General features: G+C 48.3%; 1 protein-coding gene across 23 annotated transcripts in view; it reads left to right on the top strand.

The window, feature by feature from the left end:
* The window catches only part of CELF4 (CUGBP Elav-like family member 4), a 1,336,489-nt gene that overhangs the window by 1,180,485 nt on the left and 129,598 nt on the right, over positions 1 to 26,406 (top strand). For 14 of the 23 annotated variants that reach the window (XM_068252050.1, XM_068252032.1, XM_068251978.1 and 11 more), the window contains 2 exons: positions 11,410 to 11,557; positions 18,305 to 18,454. In XM_068252050.1, the coding sequence (XP_068108151.1) occupies positions 11,410 to 11,557; positions 18,305 to 18,454 (298 nt within the window). Of the gene's footprint in view, positions 1 to 11,409; positions 11,558 to 18,304; positions 18,470 to 26,406 lie in introns of all 23 variants that reach the window. The other 9 variants (XM_068252041.1, XM_068251922.1, XM_068251898.1 and 6 more) reach the window with 1 other exon arrangement.

Raw genomic sequence — 26,406 nt, 5'->3', positions numbered from 1 at the left:
ACATTTTGTGCGAAATGAGGCAAAAACGTGACATTTTCATCACATGATCAGAATCAGAGCTGTACACAGGTTTTGCTTCTGTTTCTATGGGTGGGGCTAAAGCTCATGCCTGCAGGATTGCATCAGCTCCCCTGCTCAGTGGAGAGTGGCTCTCCAGGATTACTGATAACTGGGAAAACATGGCCTGATCTGATGAATCTGGAGTTCTGCTGAGGTCTGGTCTGGAGTTCTGCTGAGGTCACAGATGGTTGGGTGAGAATTTGGCATCACTAGTATAAACCCTTGGAGCCAACCTGACATGTGTTAGCAGTTCAGGCTGGGGGGGGGGGGGGGGGGGGTGTGAACTGTGGTAGAACAGGAGATTCATATCATGAATGTGCCACTGGTGAATTGAACTGTGATACGATCATGTCAACATGAAGCAGAATGTCTGCAACAACTTGAGGAATCAATGCCCCAAAGAACTGAAAATGTGTTGATTGCAGAAAGAGGTCCTACAAAGGCCTACATGCAAAATGTGTGCTGCGTAAATGTAGACAATTGCTGATATATTACTATTGGGCAGTGGTAATTCCGGTCGTAAAATATCGGTAAATTTTACCAATATTTCACTAGAGCTAAACCTAACCCTATTCTCATATGAGCCCTCCCTCCCCCACTGATGCCTAAACTCCACCCTAATCGAACCCCCACCAACACTTTACCCTAGCCTAACTGAAACTCCCTCCAATGCCTTACTCTAAAACACTTAACCGTAACGACCCCCACCCCACTATTGTGTAGGGGGCAAAGTTTCTTTGCCCCACTTATATTAATATCGCTATTTGTAGTTGCAGTTTGCATAGCGGGCGGCCCCAGCATCTGCTATTTTATCAGGCGCTGCCAGAACCCAAATTTCCTTTAATTGTCAATATCAACCTCCTTAGCGGTATGGTACTTCTGGATTTTAGGTTCTAAAAGCAGTGCAATTTTTTCACAAGCTTTTAGACCCTAAAAGCTGGAAAAATAATACGGCTAAAGAGATTGGCGGCAGCGCCTGCACTTACCTCCCCTGGATCCAGCGCTGCAATTCTCCCTCTGTCCAGCGGGTGACGCATTAGGCACCGGTGGGGGTGTCAGTCATGACGACAGACGGCAATTTCACCAGAGGGATTGACAGCCTCTGAGGACCGGAGTAAAAATGGCTGCCAGCGTCTGGATCCAGGGGGAGGAGAGTTACAGATGCCCGATGCGTGCATACACCTCCAGGCGGCTACCACAAGTCACGCTCTGGGTTACCGCTCTGAGCTACAGATTTACGACCCGAGCCTGACTTGGGGTTACCGCTAAGGAGGTTAACATAGGTACCTATGAGGCACCTGAACCTCCGTGCCGCCTCTGGCGCCCAAACTTCCTGTCCTGGCATAGTTTTCCTAATATTGTGCTCAGCGTGTGTATCTTATAGCTCAATGTTCCTGTTTTGTTGTCTTGAATATAAGAGTCTATTTCCAACTCTCATCGTCTCGGTTTCTGGCCCACAAGGGGTTACTCTCTCGCCATGAAACCTTGTTTACCAATCCTCGGGGACGCCGGGTACATTGAAAATTATGTGACCGGCTTAGGAATGACATGAAGTGACTTCTCATTGAGAGCAAAGCCTTCCCTTCTAGATGATTACACGAGAAGCCATCACAGCGAATTAGTATGTCCTGCGTCCGACCGTTCCAGCCAGCAAATAGAATGTGATAGCCTAAAACGCAGCCGTTCCCCCTGAGAGGGGGCTCGCCAAAATTCCTAACCACTTTTGTCAGAACTTTACCCATGCAATCTGCGTGCGCCGCTCCTCGGCTGGCGAGAAGGCGCTCTCAGCTGTCACGCAGGACGCGGCCAGAAGGGACCTTCGGATCCGTGCAGAATTTCACAGCTTCGTGATTTAAAAGTATCGCTCTAATTTTGAGAAAATAAGCCAATCTCCTGCAGGCCGGCTCTATACAATAGCATTACATTTCAAGCTGAGCTCCCGACACACTGCAGAGTACAAGGCTGAAAACGTGGCCTACGTGGAATGGGGATTTGTACGCCGGGGTTGTCATTCAGAAAGGCCCAGCCACACAGAACAGCCAGCAGAAGAAGCTGAATGCTCCCATCTCTGATTAAAGGATACCTTAGCTCCCATAAATTTAAAAAATGTCCCCCTCCGTTATCGTCTAAAGGCCCCCTGAAGCCATTCCGAGCAGTGCGTAGGAACTGCATGGATACGCAAGTGCTCTGCGCATGCGCAGTACATAGACATGACTATATAGTGCGCATGCGCAGATCTCTCCCGGCCACGGGTACGCGATCCAGGATGCGCGGGACAGCGCTGCGCACTGCTCACCAACCATGGCCAAACTGGAAGTAGCTTTGGGGGCCTTTACACAAAAGGCGGATGGAGAAGAACAAGGGGGACAGTGGGCATCAGGACCACTTGCTACACGTGCCTGCCCCCCATTTTTTAAAGGGGAACTGAAGTAAGAGGTATACGGAGGCTGCCATATTTATTTCCTTTTAATCAATACCAGTTGCCTGGCAGCCCTGCTGGTCTATTTCTCTGCAGTAGTATCTGAATAACATCAGAAACAAGCATGCAGCTAGTCTTGTCAGATCTGACATTAATGTCAGAAACACCTGATCTGCTGCATGCTTGTTCAGGGGCTATGGCTAATAGTATTAGAGGCAGAGGATCAGCAGGGCTGCCAGGCAACTGGTATTGCATAAAAGGAAATAAACATGGCAGCCTGCATATATCTCTTTCTTCAGTTCCCCTTTAAATTTCTAAAGAGCTAAGGTATCCTTTAAGGTTCACAGACATGCAACGTAACTGTAAATGTTGCACTGCAATGCACCAGCTATGCGACGTTCACAGTGCGGCCATTGCGGTATAGCGGCATGTGGCATCCTTGCATGCAGTGTCTTACTGCAAAACTCACGTGATAACAGTGACAGTGAAGCATACTTTTCATTGATTGCATGCTTCAATGCATGCAACGCAAAGCGCGAGTAATGTGCAGTAGACTTTCCCATTCCATTCCATTGCACTCCTGCTTTTAGAGGGAACACAACGCCCACTGTGAGCATAGCCGAAAGCAAAAAAAGCAAACTAAACTTTCCTCAACCTGAGCCCATCTCAGCCAGGTGTCCATAGGAATTCTCACCTGGCAATTCTAACTCTGACATTAGAGCACTTAGAATGTTTGGGTTGGGTCATACAATATCAGATTGAAACTGTGTGCCGTTTTCCATTGTTGACTAGTTCAGTACACCCAATGATGGATTCTATACAGTAAGAGTGGTTAAAATGTGGAATATATTACCACAGTAAGTCGTTCTGGCAAATTCTATAATGGGCTTAAAGGACCACTATCGTGAAAAAGTAGGCACAGAACAAACAGGTTTTGGGCAAGTCCATCTCCTCATGGAGGATTCTCAGGGTTTTCTTTGTTTTCCCCCTCCCTCTTATGCAGAAATTGGCACACGGCGCGATGGTAGGCAAATTATTCAAAGAATAATCAAAGCACACATATGTATTAAAGTATATACATCAGAGTATACTGCACTACATGAAGAGTTATGAATATATTAAATATGAAAATAAAGATTGAAATGTGCAAAAGACTGTATACTTTTTTTCTGGTTTAAAAACGCCACATATAAGAAATGTTAATATAGTGCTAACCACTATACAATTGCATATCGCTAGTCCCTGTAAATGCATAAAATCACACTACTAACCCTAATACCTCCCCGGCGTTCTATTGAGATCGCCAGGGAGGCTGCGGGAGGGTTTTTTTTTAATTAAAAAAAAAACTATTTCATGCAGCCAACTGAAAGTTGGCTGCATGAAAGCCCACTAGAGGGCGCTCCGGAGGCGTTCTTCCGATCGCCTCCGGCGCCCAGAATAAACAAGGAAGGCCGCAATGAGCGGCCTTCCTTGTTTTGCTTAGATCGTCGCCATAGCGACGAGCGGAGTGACGTCATGGACGTCAGCCGACGTCCTGACGTCAGCCGCCTCCGATCCAGCCCTTAGCGCTGGCCGGAACTTTTTGTTCCGGCTACGCTGGGCTCAGGCGGCTGGTTGGACCCTCTTTCGCCGCTGCTCGCGGCGGATCGCCGCAGAGCGGCGGCGATCAGGCAGCACACGCGGCTGGCAAAGTGCCGGCTGCGTGTGCTGCTTTTTATTTGAAGAAAATCGGCCCAGCAGGGCCTGAGCGGCAGGCTCCGGCGGTGATGGACGAGCTGAGCTCGTCCATACCGCTCAGGAGGTTAAGGACGTTGTACCACTATACTTGTTATTAAAAATAGCAATAGCACAGACAAATGCAATCAATCTGATTGATACTTATAGGGCTTCTACCACGTCACTGCGAGCATACGGCTCTGTGCACATCTAAAATTGAAGTCGCTGACAGCAGCGATTTTCAATTTTTTTGTGCGTTTTTATTTTTCCCCGCCCCGGCACTCCACTGCACGCTACGATTTTGTGCAAACCGCTTTTGTAAGCTCCTTTGCCTAACAATTCCATTTTTTCATTTCCTGACGTCAGTCAGGAAGTGAACTCTTTGACCCGGAAAAAGAATAAATTCAATGGGCTTGATTCACAAAAGAGTGCTAACTGTTAGCACGGCCGTTTTCGCATGAAATCGATATCGTTTTTGCATGAAAATTCGCATTTGCGCGCGAAAACTTTATCGTTTTGCGCGAAAATTCGCGATCGCGCGCAATGTGAAAATTCACGCGAAAACGGCCGTGCTAACAGCACTCTTTTGTGAATCAAGCTCAATGTATTTATTCTTAAAACCACAAACACAATCGCCGCATAAAGCAATTTTGTAAACGTGTAGAGCTCTTCCTATACCTTCCATTAGAGCAAAATCACCCCAAAAATGGTACAGGCACCGCTTTGCGGAGCGCAAAGCGGACGAAACGCGCTGATATGAACCTTCTCATAGAGGATCATTGCACAAGAATTTTGTGGGCGATTTTGAAAATTGCACTTGAAAAAAGTCCAAAAACGCCCTTAGTGTGACCGAGCCCTAAATGTGTGCGCACATATTGAAAGATTAGATTTCCACCTTTCTATTCACATGGCCAGCAACCAGATAGCCAGTGTAGAGATCACTAGCTCTGTAAATTTAAAAAACATTCCATACATTCCACACACGCCATACTTTTTGAAACTACGGGTCCTTCAGACCCTCCCGCGGGGCGGGCGTTCTGACGACAGTTGCACGTGAGCGGATCAGTCTTAACAGTCTGCCAACAGCTTGTACTCACGTTCAACTGTCCTCAGAACAACCGATCCGTGGGAGGGTCTGACGGACCCGTAGTTTGAAAAAGTACGGCGTGTGTACGTGCCTTTAGCCTCTTGAAGTTTTATGTTTGGCTGCGGAGAAAGTCAGTGTGAGGGAAAGCTGCACAGCGTAATGCGAAGCATGTAGTGTAGTGGTCTCTGCAGAGGCTCTGGGCAGTAAAACAGTTAACTGCAAACTCTCCTTCTCTGTGAAGAGGTCGGGACATTTGGCCAGTGCCCCGTGACGCTGTGACACAGCCTGCAAATCGTTAGTGTCACGGCGATATCGTGACAGTTGGGACATATGCTCAATGTAAAAATGGGCACCCTGAATAATCTGCTGCAGTGGTACATTGTGCTGTGTGTCACTACAGTGCCTCTTGAAGCTTGGAGCACGTCAGGCTGGATTTTTCTCCAGGACGTCATTAGTTCATAAGCAGTGCAGTGGGTGGCTGGACAGTCTGTACAGGACATGGCTTGTAGAGGAACCTGCTCTCTTCTCCCCTTTGTTCCGGGTTCTGCGGGATCTTGAGAGGCACATCGCTCTTTCACTTGTGCTGCTGCTGTAAGTGCAGATGTAATGGGTGTAATTAGCCCTGAGAGTGGCTTCCTAATGCACCTTCTGCATTCAAGTGTCAAGTTCACGGAGGAGGCCTGCTGCAGCCATTCGCGGTTCATAGAGGCTAATGTACAGGGCACGGCTTTCATTACAACTCTGGCTGATATTAAAAGGCCTGCAGATTTCAGCATTTCACAGCCGATTTCACCTGGGAGGAGAGACGCTCTTCTAGGAAGATCTGAGCCTGGCAAAACTTTCGGAGTGGATTTGTTTTGGGTGGCTTTTATACCGCATATGTGTTTTTTATATTCCAGGTGTCTGACAATGCTGGAGTTACAGCTGATACAAATCCCGAAATAAATCTGCACTGTCTACTTCATGGCAGCAGACATAGGGTTAAAGGGACCCTTAACTGGCGGGGAAAAAAAATTCACTTACCTGGGGGCTTTCCCAAGCCTCCTGCAGCCGTCCTGTGCCCGCGCCGGTCCTTCAGTGCCCTCCGGTCTCCCTCCGCGGCTAAGTTTCGTTTTCGGACGACTGACAGTCGTCCTCGGGCAAAGCGTCCTCTTCTTCCGTATTCCCCGTCGTAAAGAGCCGTAAAGCGCGTCCGCATGACGCCAAACGCCAAACTTTACGGAAGAAGAGGGCAGATATGCCTCCACATTGACAGCCAGTTTCAGAGCAGAGATTTCGATTTCCACAGATAATAACTTGTGACCGACTCTCTCTGTAACGGACCCTGAGACACGGGACTTGCTGTAAGTGGCATGTCATATACGTACATGTATTTACATTTTAATGCAACTCCACAAAGCGAATTGTTGCCAGAGTCTTATTAAAACGAGAGGAGTTTCTGGAAGAGAAGGCATTGCTGGCGCACGGCGGGCATACTGGCATCGAGACATGAATTAAATATACATGAGAATCTGGTACATCTGCCTGGCACAACCCAACAACAAAACGCAGCCTGGTATCCCAGAATGCAGCGGAGTATGCGTTCCAGCGAGGAGCGCCAGCCTGTGCCCTCCGGCTGCTTGTTTGTTCTGCGTTGGCGTGCCGTGCCCGCTGGGGCGAGCGTATTGATCCTGTGCCTGGGTACAGAGGCGGACTGGTAGATTCAGATCACCCAGATTTTCTGTGGCCAATCCTACTCTTTGGGCACAAAGGTACCCAGCAAAGAATGTACATCAATGGGAATGATCATGATGAAATGATGCAGAATAATATTTAACCATTTAAGGGCGACACTAGTTGAAATCTACGCCGTGTTTTGATGCTGTTGTGGCTGCCGGGGTGTAGATTTTAACTCACTGCCGCCGCATGTACTCGTCGCTCTCGGCGTCGCTCTCTGCCGGCCTCAGCTCACTCGCCCCGCCTTCTCTATGATGGCAGAGCCCTGTGATCATTGGCTCTTGGCCCTGTCTATCAATGTTAGAAACTCCCATTGGTTTATATTGCTAGACACAGGTCTCTGCCATCATAGGGACAGCAGAGTGGGTGGCCTGAGGTTCCCGGTATGCAGCGTGGAAGGTGGTTGATTTGTCAGTATTCCTCAGTTTCTGGTATCAGCAGTCTTTGGTCCTTAAAGTGAACCTCCAGACTAAAAATTGACTCAGCAGCACTGAAAAGGCTTGGTGTTTCTTTAACTGTTTCACAGCATCAGAACTTTGTTTCTCTTATACAAGCCTCATTTTTAGCTGCACAGAAAAAAACTGCCCGGGCATTTTTCCCCTGATGCTGTGCAAAGCATGATGGAATTTCTGATATTCTCGTTCTGCTGTTTTGGTGCATTTTTTTTTTTTTTTACATTTTGAATTTGACATTTGAAGCCTAGCGCATGCAGCTGGGAGGGGTTATCAGGACACAGGACAGTTGGAACTGTGTCTTATGCTCCCTGCCACCTCCTTTCAACCAAAAAGATGGCTGCCCTCATGACAAAGATGGCAGCCCCCATGAATCACAAACATTTGCCTGTTCTTTTAAAACAGTGTGGGTAAAATATTATATTACCTATCTATTCTAATTAACATAATTAATGTAACTTAACCTCCTTAGCGGTAAGCCGCCGGAGGGTGCCGCTCAGGCCCTGCTGGGCCGATTTACATAATTTTTTTTTGCTGGATGCAGCTAGCAATTTGCTAGCTGCGCCAGCACCCCGATCGCCGCCGCCGCGCGCCCGATCGCCGCTATCCGGTGCGGCGCGCGCCCCCCCCCCCAGACCCCGAGCGCTGCCTGGCCAATCAGTGCCAGGCAGCGCTGAGGGGTGGATCGGGACTCCCAATGACGTCCCGACGTCGCTGACGTCGGTGACGTCATCCCGCCCGTCGCCATGGCCCCGTCGCCATGAACGGGATTTCCTGATCGGAGATTGCCGAAGGCGATCGAAGAGGGCGGGGGGATGCCGCTGAGCAGCGGCTATCATGTAGCGAACCCTCGGTTCGCTACATGATTAAAAAAAAAAAATTTTTTAAAAACTGCTGCGCTTCCCCCTGGCGGTATTTTTCATACCGCCAAAGGGGTTAATGACAGAATGTATGTTTAGGCTGAAGTTCCCCTTTAAGGGGGCAGAGACCTCTGCTACTTAAGTGGTGAAAGAGGAACCACAGCCGCAGTTTTGTAAGGCCCCATTCACATTACAAACGCAAACGGCCATGTGTCTGCGGAACGCAACGCATGCGAACGCACGCCATCTGTGTTTGTATGCGTTGCGTGGCTGATCCCATCACTGAAAAGTAAATGGGACAGCCGCGCGTTTTTGCAAAAAATGCGTGCAGCATGCGTACCTGGACCGCACAGGTCCGGAACGCATGCAGTGTGAACATCAGACAGTGCACTCCAAAACGCGGCTGGCAACGGGTGCAGTGTGAACGGGGCCTTAGGGTTAAGTATCAGTTAGGGGGGTCAGTTAGGGTTAGGCATTGGTTACAGAGGCGTTTAGGGTTAAGGCATAAGTTGTTAGGGTTAGGCATCATTCGAAAGGGGGGGGGGTTGGTTAAATCCACCTGAACTCTTACACAGGACACAAGGGAAACAAAGAATAATGCACCCTGTGTGTTTATAAAGAGAAGATCCTGTCTAATGCCTCCTCATCTGTGACTAATCACAAGTGTAATTTGAGCTCTCAGCTATGTCAACACATAAATACAGTAGTCTCAGCAGACACAGCTTAAACACAGGATGTTAACAATATGTCTGCTTTCATAAAAGGAGTAAGTAGACACTGTGCAGATATATTGCAGGATTTGGATCAGCTGTAACAAAGAAATGTTTTTTTTCTTTATAGAATATTATGCTGTTGCTTATTATTTAGAGCAGAGAAGTTCCAAGTTCATATCCACTTTAAAATTAGGCTTCCATAGAGTGAGAATGAGGTCAGGTTAGGGGATAGTAAAATATTGGTAAAACATCCTGATATTTTACTATCTCAAACATTCCCATAGTAACCACTTTATCCACCACTACAGTATATCTACGTCCTCTGTGACTTCATCTAAGCCACGAGGATGTAGATATAAGTTGTGTAGCTAAAGCAAAGCTGTGCACAGTTAAAGAGACTCTGAAGTCTCTTAAAAATCTTTCTTTTATTACAAAATCCTGTTTAACATATTAACGCTACCTAAACCGCCACATCCCTGCCGCTGTAATCTAACTAACTCCCCGGGGGGCAATCCGGGCAGCGCTTCCGTGAGAGGCAGAGCTTTCAGCTGCAGCTCTGCCTCTCAGCGTGTCTGTCAGTCCGGATCGCTGCCTCTCCCCGCCCCTCTCAGCCCCGCCCCTCTCAGTCTTCCTTCACTGAGAGGGGCAGGGGAGAGGCGGAGATCCGCCGCTGATAGACAGGCATGGAGGCAGAGCTGCGGCTCATAGCTCTGCCTCCTCTAGCAGCAAAATCCACCACCAAGAAAGTCGGGGATTTTGCGGGGGAGAGGGAGGTTAGAGTTTGGAGGGATTTCATTTAGATTTCAGCGGCGGTTTATGTAGGGCTAATATGTTAAACAGGATTTTGTTATAAAAAAAGGATTTTTAAGAGACTTCAGAGACTCTTTAAGCATTGCTCCTGTACAAAACCTCTGGCACTATCTGCTGCAGCACTAATTGGTGAAAGGGAATATATGTTCCCTGAGCCAATAAGATTGATTTTTACCAATAAAAATATTTTTGTTTTCTCAGTTGATAATGAATAATACACACTGTAGCATTATTTCAAAATCAAATATCTTCATCATAAATTGTGATAGGAACATAATCTAAGTTTTGTGATAAACAGTAGAAGTAGCCAAACAAAATTTGTGTTATTTAAACTGCAATTGGTTAAACTGAGAAATATGTGTTTTTTCTATTTGTTTTCCTTGTTTTCCCATTAAAATGCATAGAAAACAAAATTGTTCAAGGAAAAAAAATGCCAGACAATGAAAGTGTAGATTGTCTTGAAAAAAACAATACATATTTCATGTAGGTGTCATAAGCAGGGGTCTAACATTACTAAATAGGGACATAGCTGTCAAAACTGCTCTGGTCCACAAGGTCTGGATGCAAAGTGGTTAATGGACATCTGAAGTATCAGAGGCAGAGGATCAGCAGGACTGCCAGGCAACTGGTATTGCTTAAAGAGAATCTGTATTGTTAAAATCACACAAAAGTAAACATACCAGTGCATTAGGGGACATCTCCTATTACCCTCTGTTACAATTTCGCCGCTCCCCGACGCATTAAAAGTGGTTAAAAACAGTTTTAAAAAGTTTGTTTATAAACAAACAAAATGGCCACCAAAACAGGAAGTAGGTTGATGTACAGTATGTCCACACATAGAAAATACATCCATACACAAGCAGGCTGTATACACCCTTCCTTTTGAATCTCAAGAGATCATTTGTGTGTTTCTTTCCCCCTGCATCTCTCATGCACTGAAGTTTCAGGCTGCTAGTTTCTTCCTGCAAACAGCTTTGCCCTTGTCTGTAATTCCTCACTATGTGAAAGCCCAGCCAGCTCAGAGGACGATTTATCCAGCTTGTAAAAGATAAGAGAGAAGAGAGAAGCTGCTCTAATCTAAATAACACACAGGCAGTGTGCATATAGGGGCCTGGAAGGGGGTGTTCATAGCAGAACGACAACACTGAAGAACTTGGCAGCCTTCCAGACACAGGCTGACAAGTCTGACAAGAGAGAGATAAGTTGATTTATTACAGAGACTGTGACAGTACAAAGTGCTGCAGTAAGCCAGAGCACATTAGAATAGCTTTTGGAACTTGTAGGATGATAAAAAACAGGATGCAATTTTTGTTACGGAGTCTCTTTAAAAGAAAATAAATATGGCAGCCTCCATATCCCTCTCATTGCAGTTGTCCTTTAAGGTGGCACCCTTTTACTTACCTGATAGAAAAGGCATTTTATTGTAAACATCTCCTGCGAGAATACTCAGAAAAGAAGTTTTATGTATCAGGGCCTTGTGCTCTCTGAGCCTCCCGGTGATTTTCTCATGCAGGATCTGGTGGGGGGGTCACTGTCTGTAACTCGTGATACTTTTTCCCGGTTCTCTTCCTTTCAGCTGATGCAGCAACAGGCCGCCATTATGGCTTCCGTCGCACAGGGAGGATACCTGAACCCCATGGCCGCCTTCGCAGCCGCCCAGATGCAACAGATGGCGGCTCTCAACATGAACGGCCTGGCTGCTGCTCCCATGACGCCAACATCAGGTAAGCCGAACGTCTGTGACCACGGGGCTTGCCACAGCACGCAGCCACAGCACACAGCCACAGTACGCAGCAACAGCACACAGCAACAGCACGCAGCCACAGCACACAGCCACAACACGCAGCCACAGCACTCAGCCACAGCACGCAGCCACAGCACGCAGCAACAGCACACAGCACGCAGCCACAGCACACAGCCACAACACGCAGCCACAGCACGCGGACACAGCACGCAGCCACAGCACGCGGACACAGCGCGCAGCCACAGCACGCAGCCACAGGACACAGCCACAGCACGCAGCCACAGTGCGCAGCCACAGCACGCAGCCACAGCACACAGCACGGAGCCACAGCGTGCAGCCACAGCACGCAACCACAGCACGCATCCACAGCATGCGGACACAGCACGCAGCCACAGCACACAGCCACAGCATGCAGCCACAGCACACAGCACGCAGCCACAGCACGCAGCCACAGCACGCAGCCACAGCACTCAGCACGCAGCCACAGCACGCAGCCACAGCACGCAGCCACAGCAGGCAGCCACAGCGCGCAGCCACAGCACGCAGCCACAGCACACAGCTTGCAGCCACAGCACGCAGCCACAGCATGCAGCCACAGCACGCAGCCACAGCGCGCAGCCACAGCGCGCAGCCACAGGAACCTCAAACATGTTCTAATCTAAAATGTTGTGATCACTCTGAGGCCTCTTGCACACTGCACGCGATTCCGATTCAGATTCCGCTTTTTAATCAGTTTTTACATCCGATTCAGATTCCGATTTGCAGTGTGCAAGGAGCAAACTGCAAATCAGAATCTGAATCGGATGTAAAAACTGATTAAAAAGCGGAATCGGAATCGCGTGCAGTGTGCAAGAGGCCTAATTCTCATAATGTCATCCTGAGCAAAACATTAAGATGGTGCGTTAAGATGCATTTTGCTATAAGGTTTAGTTTTGGGGATATAAAAGATCAGAATACTTCAAAGTCACTGACTCTGTTTTACAGGAGCTCACGATTGAATCCCTACCATAGTCAGTTAAATGATAATGAATATTATGTAGTTATGTAGTGTTAACTTCTGCAGCACTTTACACATAGCTCCCAGCTGTCCCTCTTTCGGAGGGACAGTCCCTCTTTGGGAACCCTGTCCCTCTATCCTCCTCATTTGTCCCTCTTTCATGACTTTGTCCCTCTTTCTATATAAATATATATATTTCTATACTAAAAATGTGTTTTAATTGACTCTAAACTTTATTCCCAGCCTTTAAATTGATATATTACTGATTTTAAAATGCTAATATGAAGGAAAATGAAGCAGGATAGAAAGGATCAGTGTGGTTTGAATTATAAAACAACATATTTTTCTTATGAAATCTTTATGGTATGCAGGACTAGGGGCATGGTGGGGGCGTGACCAGGGGTGTGGCAGGGGTATGGCTTAAGTGTCCCTCTTTCTCTTCTCAAAAAGTTGGGAGGTATAACTTTACAGAGTATATAGTCATGTCACCGAGGAGTTCACAAGCTTATCCATACCATAGTCCAATATTCTACCCCCCCCCCCCCCCCGTTCATAACCCTTCCCTTGCCTCCCCTTGGTGCCCTGGCTGCCTGGAGGCCCATCTCACAAGGGTCATAAAACAAGTGTGGTCGTTATATTATTCACACCCATAACAAGTGTGGCCACAAAAACATCTGATCTGAAGGATAGTCCCCTGTATCAGAGGAAGGGAAGAATAGTAGTCGGGGCCCCAAAACAGCTCTGGGCCCCTCTGCAGTTGCAGGGGGTGCTATAGTTGCATGTGACAAGTGAGCCTTCAGCACGAACACATTTCCACTTTGGGGCAGGGTTGAATTTTCCATAAAGCACTGGGGATGATCAGTGATATGCAAATATTTCTGAGCTTATGCAAATGTTTGCAAATATATGCAGTTTATAAATGGACCAATCAGTTTAAACCCAGCTTTAAATTGACTGGTCCATTTTAAAGCTGCCTATATTTGCATAAAAATTTGCATAAATTTGCTCAGAACGCAAAAGTATTTGCTTATCATTGATCATCCCTATAAGGCAGTATAGACAAGTGTCTACAGGCGCAGATGATGGAAAGGCAGCTCACTCTCCTCCCCTAGTGTCTCCCTCCTCCCTTCCCTATGCAGAGCCCTGAGCACAACGTATATGAGAGGTTACTCACCCTGCTCTCTGCATTTCACTGACGAGATCTCCCTTCAGCCTGGGCACCTCTAGCTACCTAATACGGAGGGCACTTCTGGCTACATAATTCTAAGGGGCACCTGTAGTTACCTATGACGGGCAGGTGAAGTAAGGGAGAAGTGACAGCTGGGCCATCCAGTACACTTGCAGTGTGGTTTGGTGGGGATTTGTAGGTTCATGGAGGGCGGAGTCTAAGGTGCCAGGACATCTGTGCCTATAGGCTCCTGCGATGTAAATCCGGGCCTGCTTTGGGGGCAGGCAGTAGGGTAATCTTCAATAGATCTCATGCTGAAATGTATTGGCATACCTCCCAACTTTTTGAGATGAGAAAAAGGGACACTTAACCCTGCCACACCCCTGGCCACACCCTCACCACGCCTCTAGTCACGCATACCATAAAGATTTCATACGAAACATATGTTTTATAATTCAAACCACACTGTTTTTTTCTATCCTGGTTCATTTTCCTTCATATTCATATTTTAAAATTAGTAATATATCAATTTAAAGGTTGGGAATAACGTTTAGAGTCAATCAAACACATTTTTAGTACATAGAAATATATATATTTACATAGAAAGAGGGACAAAGTCCTGAAAGAGGGACAAATGAGGGTGAAAGAGGGACTGTCCCTCCGAAAAAGGGACAGTTGGGAGCTATGGTATTGGTAATCGGTGTGCAGTGTGTGACCAGGCAATAGACATATCACATTTGATCACTGATGGATCTAATGGTCGATCTGGTAGCAGATCCAACACTATATGGGCAGGTAAGCCTGGCGTCACCCTCCTGTCTGTGCAGCGAGAGGTGCTGAAGCTGCAGTATCAGGGGAAAGTGGTAGAGAGTTAGCGCTGACTGTGCAGAAAGGCGTAGATGAGATCCGGGGCCCCTTTCATCTGATGCACAGCGCAAACACAAGGCGCTGTCACATCAAGGCACCAGTGTCACCGCTGATAATAGGGAGGAAATGCAGTGATGGGGGAATCTTCACTCTCCTCCTTTCTTCTTCCCATTCTTCCCTCTGACTGATAAAAAGAATGGAACATGATGGCGGTGTTCTTTCTTACTTCTTTTTTACCTCCGCGCAGCAACTGTCGACTGTTTCCCAAAGAACTGTCATCATCGCCCAGAAGTTTCTACCGCTACAGAGGGAGAGGAGGCGGGGAGAGGAGGGGGGGGTGACAGGAGACAGCATGACAACAACAGAGGTGAAGGGAGAACAATATCAGCCTAATTAGTACTTAATTAAGGCTGGGTAAACGCAGGCAGAGGGAAATAACAGGCTTCTCCTGCAGCAGGTTTGCTTTTTAACTAGTAAATAGAAAAGAAAAAAAAGAATAGTATGCAGAAAAATATTTGGGGAGTCTGGATAGATAGACTGTTGCTCAACCGTAACGTTCAATTAAATAAATAAGAATGGCTGGAGTGTTCATTAGTTTTGTGATTAAAAGTTTGGGCATTTGCCTTTAGAAAATATCACAAATGTGAGCCTTTTAAAAAAGGAGTGGTGGACTTACCCCCCAAAATATAGACTCAGAAAATCGAGATTCAGCATAAATCAGACTTTAATTTAAAAAAAAAAGCTCTAAAGAGGCAACACGTTTCACAGGTATTCACTTGCTTCTTCAGGCAATAAAAGGATCAGCTAGGAGGGTCAAATACAACATTGGGGTCTGGTTGCTCCATTTATTGCCTATGTTTACCTCATCATGTCACTTGTTACCTTACACAAATACCACAGAATTACCAGGGCTTCCCTACTGACCAAAAAGAGCTTTCCACTTCAGAGTCTGAATACAAAATCTCCTTGCACTGTGGCAGAGTCTCTTAAAGAGACACTGAAGCAAAAAAAAAAAAAAATGATATAATCATTTGTTCAGCTAAGAAATAAAACATTAGGAGCAGAGACATAAGTCTAATATTGTTTCCAGTACAGGAAGAGTTTAGAAGCTCCAGTTGTTATCTATGAAAAAGAGCCATTGAGCTCCACGACTTTCAAAGTCACAGAGAGCTCTGTCTTCTGAAGATTGTTATCTCAACTGTCAGTCATTGTATTTTATTTTTCTCTGCAGAGATGGGGTTCAAAAGTTCACTTGCCTGCTCTGTAACATCATTTAGAATGCTGAGTAGTGTGTAAACTGCAAATATTAGAGAATGATGCAATGCTATAAAAAAAAAACGATATAACTGAAAGTAAAAATATAATGGGCTTGATTCACAAAGCGGTGCTAACCTAGTTAGAGACTTTAGGGGCCTGATTCACAAAGCGGTGCTAACAGTTAGCATGGTGGTAAAAAGCCCTTTATCATGCCTAAACTCAGTTTAGGCATGATAAGTTTAGGGGCTCGATTCACCAAGCGGTGCAAAGTGTTAGCACCGTGGTGAAAAGGCCCTTATCACGCCTAAAGTCACTTTAGGCATGATAAGAAGAAACTCGCGCGAAGTTGCCGCGCGTACGCGCGTAAGTGCGCGCGCAACACCCGACGCTTCGCGCGAAGCTCCCATTAAACCCGCGAAGAGCAGGAAAAATCGGTGATAACTCAGTGGTGAAAAGGTCATCACGCCTAAAGTCTTTTAGGCGTGATAACTGGGTTATCACCGCTTTGTGAATCGAGGCCTAGGGGCTCGATTCACAAAGCGGTGCTAACCCAGTTAGCATGCCTAAAAGACTTTAGGCATGATAACCATTGCACCATGCTGGTGAGAAACCAGTTTAGGCGTGATAAGTTTAGGTGTGATAAGTTTAGGTGTGATAAGTTTAGGCATGCTAAGTTTAGATAAGTTTAGATCGCTTGCAAAGTCCCGCACGCAAAGCAGCGCCATTAAACTTTATACAAAGTGCACCAGTCTTTGCTAGCGTAAAACTTTTGATCAGCTGTGCACTGCGGTGCTAACGCAGTTGGCGCTTAAACTTAGCATGCCTAAACTTATCACACCTAAACTTATCATGCCTAAACTTATCACACCTAAACTTATCACACCTAAACTTATCATGCCTAAACTGAGTTTAGGCATGATAAAGGGCTTTTCACCAGGGTGCTAACTGTTAGCACCGCTTTGTGAATCAGGCCCTAGGGGCCTTCATAAAGCGGTGCTAACAGTTAGCACGCTGGTGAAAAGCCCTTTATCATGCCTAAACTCAGTTTAGGCATGATAAGTTTAGGTGTGATAAGTTTAGGTGTGATAAGTTTAGGCATGATAAGTTTAGGTGTGATAAGTTTAGGCATGATAAGTTTAAGCGCCAACTGGGTTAGCACCACAGTGCACAGCTGATCAAAAGTTTTACGCTAGCAAAGTCTGGTGCACTTCGTATAAAGTTTAATGGCGCTGCTTTGCGTTCGGGACTTTGCAAGCGATCTAAACTTATCTAAACTTATCATGCCTAAACTTATCACACCTAAACTTATCATGCCTAAACTTATCACACCTAAACTGGCTTTTCACCAGCGTGGTGCAATGGTTATCACGCCTAAAGTCTCTAACTGGGTTAGCACCGCTTTGTGAATCGAGCCCCTAAACTTATCACACCTAGGGCTCGATTCACAAAGCGGTGATAACCCAGTTATCACGCCTAAAAGACTTTAGGCGTGATGACCTTTTCACCACTGAGTTATCACCGATTTTTCCTGCTCTTCGCGCGAAGTTACCGCGCGTAAGCGCGTTCGCGCGTACGCGCGTGAGTGCGCGCGCAAAGTCCCATAGGGCTTAATGGGAGCTTCGCGCGAAGCGTCGGGTGTTGCGCGCGCACTTACGCGCGTACGCGCGGCAACTTCGCGCGAGTTTCTTCTTATCATGCCTAAAGTGACTTTAGGCGTGATAAGGGCCTTTTCACCACGGTGCTAACACTTTGCACCGCTTGGTGAATCGAGCCCCTAAACTTATCATGCCTAAACTGAGTTTAGGCGTGATAAAGGGCTTTTCACCAGCGTGCTAACTGTTAGCACCGCTTTGTGAATCAGGCCCAAAGAATATTTTCTTTGCTACTAATGTTCTAGTAATTATCCGTACTACACAACCAATCCATTATATCATCATTTTTTTTTTCGCTTAAGTGTCTCTTTAAAGTCAGTGGGAACCTGGGGAAAAAAATCACATACTAACCTAAGGAGAGGGAAAGCTATGGTACTATAGAGCATCCTGCTACTCCCTCCCATGTCCCCCCGCCCCTTCCCGCTGCAGTATATCTGCCGCCACAGGAGGATTCAGAAGTCTTCGCGAGCTGAGTGCTCTCAAAGATGGGCGTCTCCATACTGTGCATGCTCGAGTACGCGCTTCCGCACACTCACGCATTCGCAGTACAGAGCTGCCTGACTTCCGTAGCTTCCTCCAGCTGGGTATTCAAGCAGGGAGCCAGTGCTGCAACAAAGGGACTGTGAGAGGAGAGTCAAGGCTCTAGGTCCCAAAACCTTCCCTCTCTTTAGGTAATTATCTGTTTGATAGTTTTGTTTTTCTCCAGGTTACCACCATTGACTTTAAAATGAAATAGTGCTGTAAGTATAAAATAACTAATGCTCCATGTTGTTTATCCTCCTGTAGGTGGCAGCACTCCACCCGGTATCACCGCGCCAGCTGTGCCTAGTATCCCGTCACCAATTGGGGTGAATGGGTTCACCGGTATACCGCCGCAGGCTAACGGACAGCCAGCTGCAGAAGCCGTGTTTGCCAATGGAATCCATCCCTACCCAGGTACCTTCCTAGAAAGTACGCCGCTTGCCTCACCCCTTTAAGCTGTTTCTGACTTTATTGTGTGTTTACTTGGAGAAGCACTTGGGCCCATACGCAATTCCCTTTTTTAAAATGCCTTTTAAACCACCAGTAAGCAAACAAATACTCAAAATAATTTTGACAGTACTTTTTCGCCTACTTTTTGGTACTTTTTCCATTGCAAAGTGATATAAAGTTATTATAAATCGAAGATGAAAAATTATCTCCTAGGAGAAAACACAGGTGAAAAAGTGAATTGCATACGGGCCTTAGGGTTTTTCATGTACATTTAATGAAACATCATAAGGGTACACTAACATCATAACATTGATGAAACAATGCTCTTTGCCATCAACAATGGTCATTTTTGCATAAGCAGCTGCAGCATATCTCTATTATCACATTTTTGCCAGCAAGTAAGGTGCAGAAAGAGGAAAAAACTGGTAGGACCTCCTTTCTTGTGCAAATCTGGCTAGTATACTGGGGAGCGGGGAATAAGGGGACACATCCAGCTACTATACTGGGGAGGGGGGATTAGGGGACACATCTGGCTACTATACTGGGGAGGGGGGACTAGGGGGCACATCCGGCTACTATACTGGGAGGGGGGATTAGGGGGCACATCCGGCTACTATACTGGGGAGGGGGGACTAGGGGGCACATCCGGCTACTATACTGGGGAGGGGGGACTAGGGGGCACATCCAGCTACTATACTGGGAGGGACGGGGATTATGGGGCACATCTGGCTACTATACTGGGAGGGACGGGGATTAGGGGGCACATCTGGCTACTATACTGGGGAGGGGGGACTAGGGGGCACATCCGGCTACTATACTGGGGAGGGGGGACTAGGGGGCACATCCGGCTACTATACTGGGGAGGGGGGACTAGGGGGCACATCCAGCTACTATACTGGGAGGGACGGGGATTATGGGGCACATCTGGCTACTATACTGGGAGGGACGGGGATTAGGGGGCACATCTGGCTACTATACTGGGAGGGGGGACTAGGGGGCACATCCGGCTACTATACTGGGAGGGACGGGGATTAGGGGGCACATCTGGCTACTATACTGGGAGAGACAGAGATTATGGGGCACAACTGGCTAGTATACTGGGGAGGGGGGACTAGGGGGCACATCCGGCTACTATACTGGGAGGGACGGGGATTAGGGGACACATCTGGCTACTATACTGGGGAGGGGGGATTAGGGGACACATCTGGCTACTATACTGGGAGGGGGGATTAGGGGGCACATCCGGCTACTATACTGGGGAGGGGGGACTAGGGGGCACATCCAGCTACTATACTGGGAGGGACGGGGATTATGGGGCACATCTGGCTACTATACTGGGAGGGACGGGGATTAGGGGGCACATCTGGCTACTATACTGGGGAGGGGGGATTAGGGGACACATCTGGCTACTATACTGGGAGGGGGGATTAGGGGGCACATCTGGCTACTATACTGGGGAGGGGGGACTAGGGGGCACATCCGGCTACTATACTGGGAGGGGGGATTAGGGGGCACATCCGGCTACTATACTGGGGAGCGGGGAATAAGGGGACACATCCAGCTACTATACTGGGGAGGGGGGATTAGGGGACACATCTGGCTACTATACTGGGGAGGGGGGACTAGGGGGCACATCCGGCTACTATACTGGGAGGGGGGATTAGGGGGCACATCCGGCTACTATACTGGGGAGGGGGGACTAGGGGGCACATCCGGCTACTATACTGGGGAGGGGGGACTAGGGGGCACATCCAGCTACTATACTGGGAGGGACGGGGATTATGGGGCACATCTGGCTACTATACTGGGAGGGACGGGGATTAGGGGGCACATCTGGCTACTATACTGGGAGGGGGGACTAGGGGGCACATCCGGCTACTATACTGGGAGGGACGGGGATTAGGGGGCACATCTGGCTACTATACTGGGAGAGACAGAGATTATGGGGCACAACTGGCTAGTATACTGGGGAGGGGGGACTAGGGGGCACATCCGGCTACTATACTGGGAGGGACGGGGATTAGGGGACACATCCGGCTACTATACTGGGGAGGGGGGATTAGGGGACACATCTGGCTACTATACTGGGAGGGGGGATTAGGGGGCACATCCGGCTACTATACTGGGGAGGGGGGATTAGGGGGCACATCCAGCTACTATACTGGGAGGGACGGGGATTATGGGGCACATCTGGCTACTATACTGGGAGGGACGGGGATTAGGGGGCACATCTGGCTACTATACTGGGGAGGGGGGATTAGGGGACACATCTGGCTACTATACTGGGAGGGGGGATTAGGGGGCACATCTGGCTACTATACTGGGGAGGGGGGATTAGGGGGCACATCTGGCTACTATACTGGGGAGGGGGGATTAGGGGGCACATCTGGCTACTATACTGGGAGGGGGGATTATGGGACACATCTGGCTACTATACTGGGAGGGGGGATTAGGGGGCACATCTGGCTACTATACTGGGGAGGGGGGATTAGGGGACACATCTGGCTACTATACTGGGGAGGGGGGATTATGGGACACATCTGGCTACTATACTGGGAAGGGGGATTAGGGGACACATCTGGCTACTATACTGGGAGGGGGGATTATGGGACACATCTGGCTACTATACTGGGAGGGGGGATTAGGGGACACATCTGGCTACTATACTGGGAGGGGGGATTAGGGGGCACATCTGGCTACTATACTGGGGAGGGGGGATTAGGGGGCACATCTGGCTACTATACTGGGGATGATGGGGGATTAGGGGGCACATCCGGCTACTATACTGGGGAGGGGGGATTAGGGGGCACATCCGGCTACTATACTGGGAGGGACGGGGATTATGGGGCACATCTGGCTACTATACTGGGAGGGACGGGGATTATGGGGCACATCCGGCTACTATACTGGGGAGGGGGGATTAGGGGGCACAACCGGCTACTATACTGGGGAGGGGGGATTAGGGGGCACAACTGGCTACTATACTGGGAGGGGGGATTAGGGGACACATCTGGCTACTATACTGGGAGGGACGAGGATTATGGGGCACAACTGGCTAGTATACTGGGGAGGGGGGATTAGGGGACACATCTGGCTACTATACTGGGAGGGACGGGGATTATGTGGCACATCTGGCTACTATACTGGGAGGGACGAGGATTATGGGGCACAACTGGCTAGTATACTGGGGAGGGGGGATTAGGGCACACATCTGGCTACTATACTGGGAGGGACGGGGATTATGGGGCACATCTGGCTACTATACTGGGAGAGACAGAGATTATGGGGCACAACTGGCTACTATACTGGGGAGGGGGGATTAGGGGACACATCTGGCTACTATACTGGGAGGGGGGATTATGGGGCACATCCGGCTACTATACTGGGGAGGGGGGACTAGGGGGCACATCTGGCTACTATACTGGGAGGGAGGAGGATTAAGGGGGCACATCTGGCTACTATACTGGGAGGGGGGATTAGGGGACACATCCGGCTACTATACTGGGGAGGGGGGATTAGGGGCCACATCTGGCTACTATACTGGGAGGGGGGATTAGGGGGCACATCTGGCTACTATACTGGGAGGGGGGATTAGGGGGCACATCTGGCTACTATACTGTGGAGGGGGGATTAGGGGGCACATCTGGCTACTATACTGGGGAGAGGGGATTAGGGGACACATCTGGCTACTATACTGGGAGGGAGGATGATTAAGGGGACACATCTGGCTACTATACTGGGGAGGGGGGATTAGGGGACACATCTGGCTACTATACTGGGAGGGAGGAGGATTAAGGGGACACATCTGGCTACTATACTGGGGAGGGGGGATTAGGGGGCACATCTGGCTAGTATAATGGGGAGGGAGGATTAGAACGCACATCTGGTTATTATACTGGGGAGGGAGGGGAGATTATGGGGCACATCTGCATATTATACTAGGAAGGGAAAGGGTGTTAGAGGGCACTTCTGGCTAGAATGCTGGGGAGAGGGAATGTGGAGAACATCATGCTACTATAATGGGGACGATGTGGGATTAGGGGGCACATCTGGCTACTATACAGGGAAGGGGGAATTGGGGACACATCTAGATACTATAGTGGGGAGGAAAAAATGGGGGCACATCTGGCTACTATACTGGAGAGGGTATTAGAGGGCACATCTGGCTACTATAGTGGGGAGGAGAAAATGGGGGCACATCTGGCTACTATACTGGGGAGGGGGATTAGGGGGCACATCCGGCTACTATACTGGGAGGGAGGGATTAGTGGGCACATCTGGCTACTATACTGGGGAGGGGGGATTAGGGGGCACATCTGGCTACTATACTGGGGAGGGGGGATTAGGAGGCACATCTGGCTACTATACTGGGGAGGGGGGATTAGGGGGCACATCTGGCTACTATACTGGGGAGGGGGTATTAGGGGGCACATCTGGCTACTATACTTATTAGAGGGCACATCTGGCTACTATACGGGGAGGAGGGATTAGTGGGCACATCTTGCTACAATGCTGGGGAGAGGGAATTTGGGGAACATCTGGCTAGTATACTGGGGATGTGTGATGAATAGCGGAAAAGCCGCCGCATGTTCTGACAGTAAGGCGGCTGATTCCGCATCTGATGCTGCGGTTTTTCCGCGTCAGCATGCGTCTGGGTTGTCTGGAACTGGTGGTGCACATGGGAGGAATGGCGTGGGGGCCGCCGCGTGTTCTGACGGTGAGGCGGCGGATTCCGCGTCCAGTGCGGCGGTTTCCCCGCAGCAACATGTGTCTGGGCTGTCTGGACCTAGTAGTGCACGCAGATAGAGAGCTACGCGCGCGCGCGCTGCAAGACAAGCTCTTTATACCAATAGGAGGAAGATCAGCTGATCAGGGCGGTCAGCTGATTCCTGCCCAGTCAGTGATTGGTTGATGGGAGCTGGGCGGCACTGTGGGGCGCTTTACTATATATATCTCCTGCTGTTCAGTTGCTGGTTGTCTGGCGTTGCGAATGCCTATGTGTTAGCACTCAGACCTTAGTCAGATCCTTCAGTGTGGTGGAACCAGGAGGACCTGGGAATCCACACTTAGCCTGCTACTGTATATCATCTGTGTTATTCTCTAGCATAGTTCCAGGGTGTTGAGATCACGGCCCTCACACCCCAGACTAGGAATACTGTATATCATCTGTGTTATTCTCTAGCATAGTTCCAGGGTGTTGAGATCACGGCCCTCACACCCCAGACTAGGAATACTGTATATCATCTGTGTTGTTCTCTAGCATAGTTCCAGGGTGTTGAGATCACGGCCCTCACACTAAGAGACTAGGAATACTGTATATCATCTGTGTTATTCTCTAGCATAGTTCCAGGGTGTTGAGATCACGGACCTCACACCTCAGACTAGGCCTTGTTCTGATATCTGTTATGACCTGTAGCTTTCCTGACTATTCTTCTGATCTCTGATTTGGTACTTTGCATATCTGATACTCTGTTGCCGACCCGGCCTGTCTGACCTCCTGGCTGTCACCCCCCGCAGGGTGTCCAGCCTTTCCGCAGGGGTCCCCTGCTCTACAGAGGGGACACTGCTCCTTATCAGTCAGGGACTCCCTCTCCAGGTGTCCTTGACTGCAGTAGGGTCTTCTCTACTTATTGGACCACCTGCTACCCCGGTGGTCCAAAGGTTACTGTTGCACCAAAACACTTACACACTCAGGTGTCTAGAGGTTAGACATATTTGATTATTGGCGATTCTGCAGATCCCCAATAATCAGGTATATCTGTATTCTTGGGGATACTGCAGATCGCCAAGAATCAGATTCTCTCTCTGGTTGCTGACACCTATCATTACAGGATGATGGGGGATTAGGGGGCACATCTGGCTACTGTACTGGAGAGGGTATTAGAGGGCACATCTGGCTATTATACTGAAGGGGGGGGGGCTGCTGGCACATCTAGCTTTTATACTGGGAGCACATATGCTACTTATACTGGAGCGGGCACAGTTTCGGTGGTGTGGGAGCACTTAGGATTCTCTGCCTCTAATGCAAGAGAACCTTGCCCTGGGTGCGGTGCATCGCTGTGCCCTATCGATGGAAGTTTTCAGCCCTGTGCAATCTCGGTGGTTGCCATAGGGTTTTGCCCTCTTACTATCAGGATCGCACTTTGCTTTGGATTCTCTACATAAGCCTGATTGTATTGGGGAATGGAGAAGTTCTTGGCTCGATATCCTCCACTTACAGGCTCGGATACACCAACTCAGCCACAAATGGTCCTTGGAAAATATTTTAGAATGTTGATTGCTCTGATCTGAAATTACCGAGCGCAACCCCCTCCCGTCTCTGTACAAGTTGCATAAAATCATATTTCATGTCTGCGCTGCCAGCGGAAGGGAGCTAACAAGTATTCCTAAAGAGTGCCGATTGCAGAGTCACTAAATTACAATTAGACGGGCGTAATCCAGCCCATTAGCATTTAGAATCATCATTACTCTTTTCTATTTTCTAACAATCGCCCGTATTTCATAAGTGCGGACAGGAGCAGAGTTGGAGAAAAGTGAGAGATGGGGAGAGAGAGAATGACAAGTTCCAGAGATGGGCAGGGAGAGAGAATGAGGACCATGGGAGAAAGATAGGCAGAGAGGGTGATAGAGAGAGAGACAGGAAAAGAGGGGGTGGAGGGGTCAGAGAGAGAAATCAACAGAAAATAGGAAAGAGACAGAGGCAGGGAGTGATAAGGGGGGGGCGGGACAGAGAGGGAGAGACTGGGAGGAATGAGGAAAGCAAAAGGGGCAGAGAGAGAAAGAAAGAGATATTTGGAAAGAGACAGGCAGGGAACGTTAGATGGGGGGAGAGCGAGACTGAGAGGAATGAGGAAAGCAAAAGTGTGAACTCGTATCTCCCCAAAATCCATGCCCTATCCCTAATAACAGAGGATGGAATAGATTCGAGAAAGTGGGACTAAATGGTAAAGAGGGAGACAGGAAGAGGAAATTGAAAATGAGGGAGAGGGGCAGGAAGAGGAAGCCATCAAGAGGCAGACAGGAAGAGGAAATGGAGAATGAGGAAAAGAGATGGTGGTGGTGGTGGTGGGGAGCCGGCAAGAAGGAAACAGGAAGAGGGAATGGTGGATGAGGGAAAGAGGCAGGGAGAGGAAGCCTACAAGAGGGAGACAGAAAGAGGGAATGGAAAACAAGGGAGAGGGCAGGAAGAGAAAGCCATCAAGATGGAGACTGAAATAATAAATAGAGAATAAGGGAAAGAGGCAGGGAGACAGTGGCGTAGCAATAGGGGTTGCAGAAGTTGCAACAACATCGGGGGCCCCCCTAGGACCCTCCCTCAACTGCGGTATTAGCACTTTATTTGTCCTGTCTGTGCTTATAATAATGGCCTCAAATCACTAAGCTTATCTCCTCTCTTTAATAATGTTTCTAGAGTTGTCACCATGGTGATGAAGCATGAAGTATTCAGGAAACGTTTTACCTCAGGCAAACCTAAAGTTAACTCTTCTGTCTTTAAGTTAACTCTTCAATCCTTAAAATAACTCCAGAATTCTAAAGTTAAAGACATGCTGGTAATTAACTGTGTGTGAAAATAACTACAAAGGAGGTAACTTAACTACAGAAGAGGTAACTTAACTACTGAGGAGGTAACTTAACTACAGAAGAGGTAACTTTACTACTGAGGAGGTAACTTAACTACAGATGAGGTAACTTAACTACAGAGGAGGTAACTTAAGAAATGAAGAGATAAGAAAACTCTCTCACTGCGCGGTGGCAAGTTTACTCTTGCCTTATTATCACCAGCATGATCTTAGTGAATTGAGGCCAATGACTTCTATACATGCTTTGAATCGTAGTAATCATTAACAAACTGTTCCCCGTCCCCTTCTTGCACCTGTTGCAAACTGTGGTTTTCCTTGTCAGGTTTTAGTGGGCCG

This window comes from Hyperolius riggenbachi, chromosome 1, assembly GCF_040937935.1.
Source record: "Hyperolius riggenbachi isolate aHypRig1 chromosome 1, aHypRig1.pri, whole genome shotgun sequence".
NCBI classification, from domain to species: domain Eukaryota; kingdom Metazoa; phylum Chordata; class Amphibia; order Anura; family Hyperoliidae; genus Hyperolius; species Hyperolius riggenbachi.
Note: the sequence above shows the minus strand (reverse complement) of the source record. Positions and strands in the feature narration are given on the sequence as shown.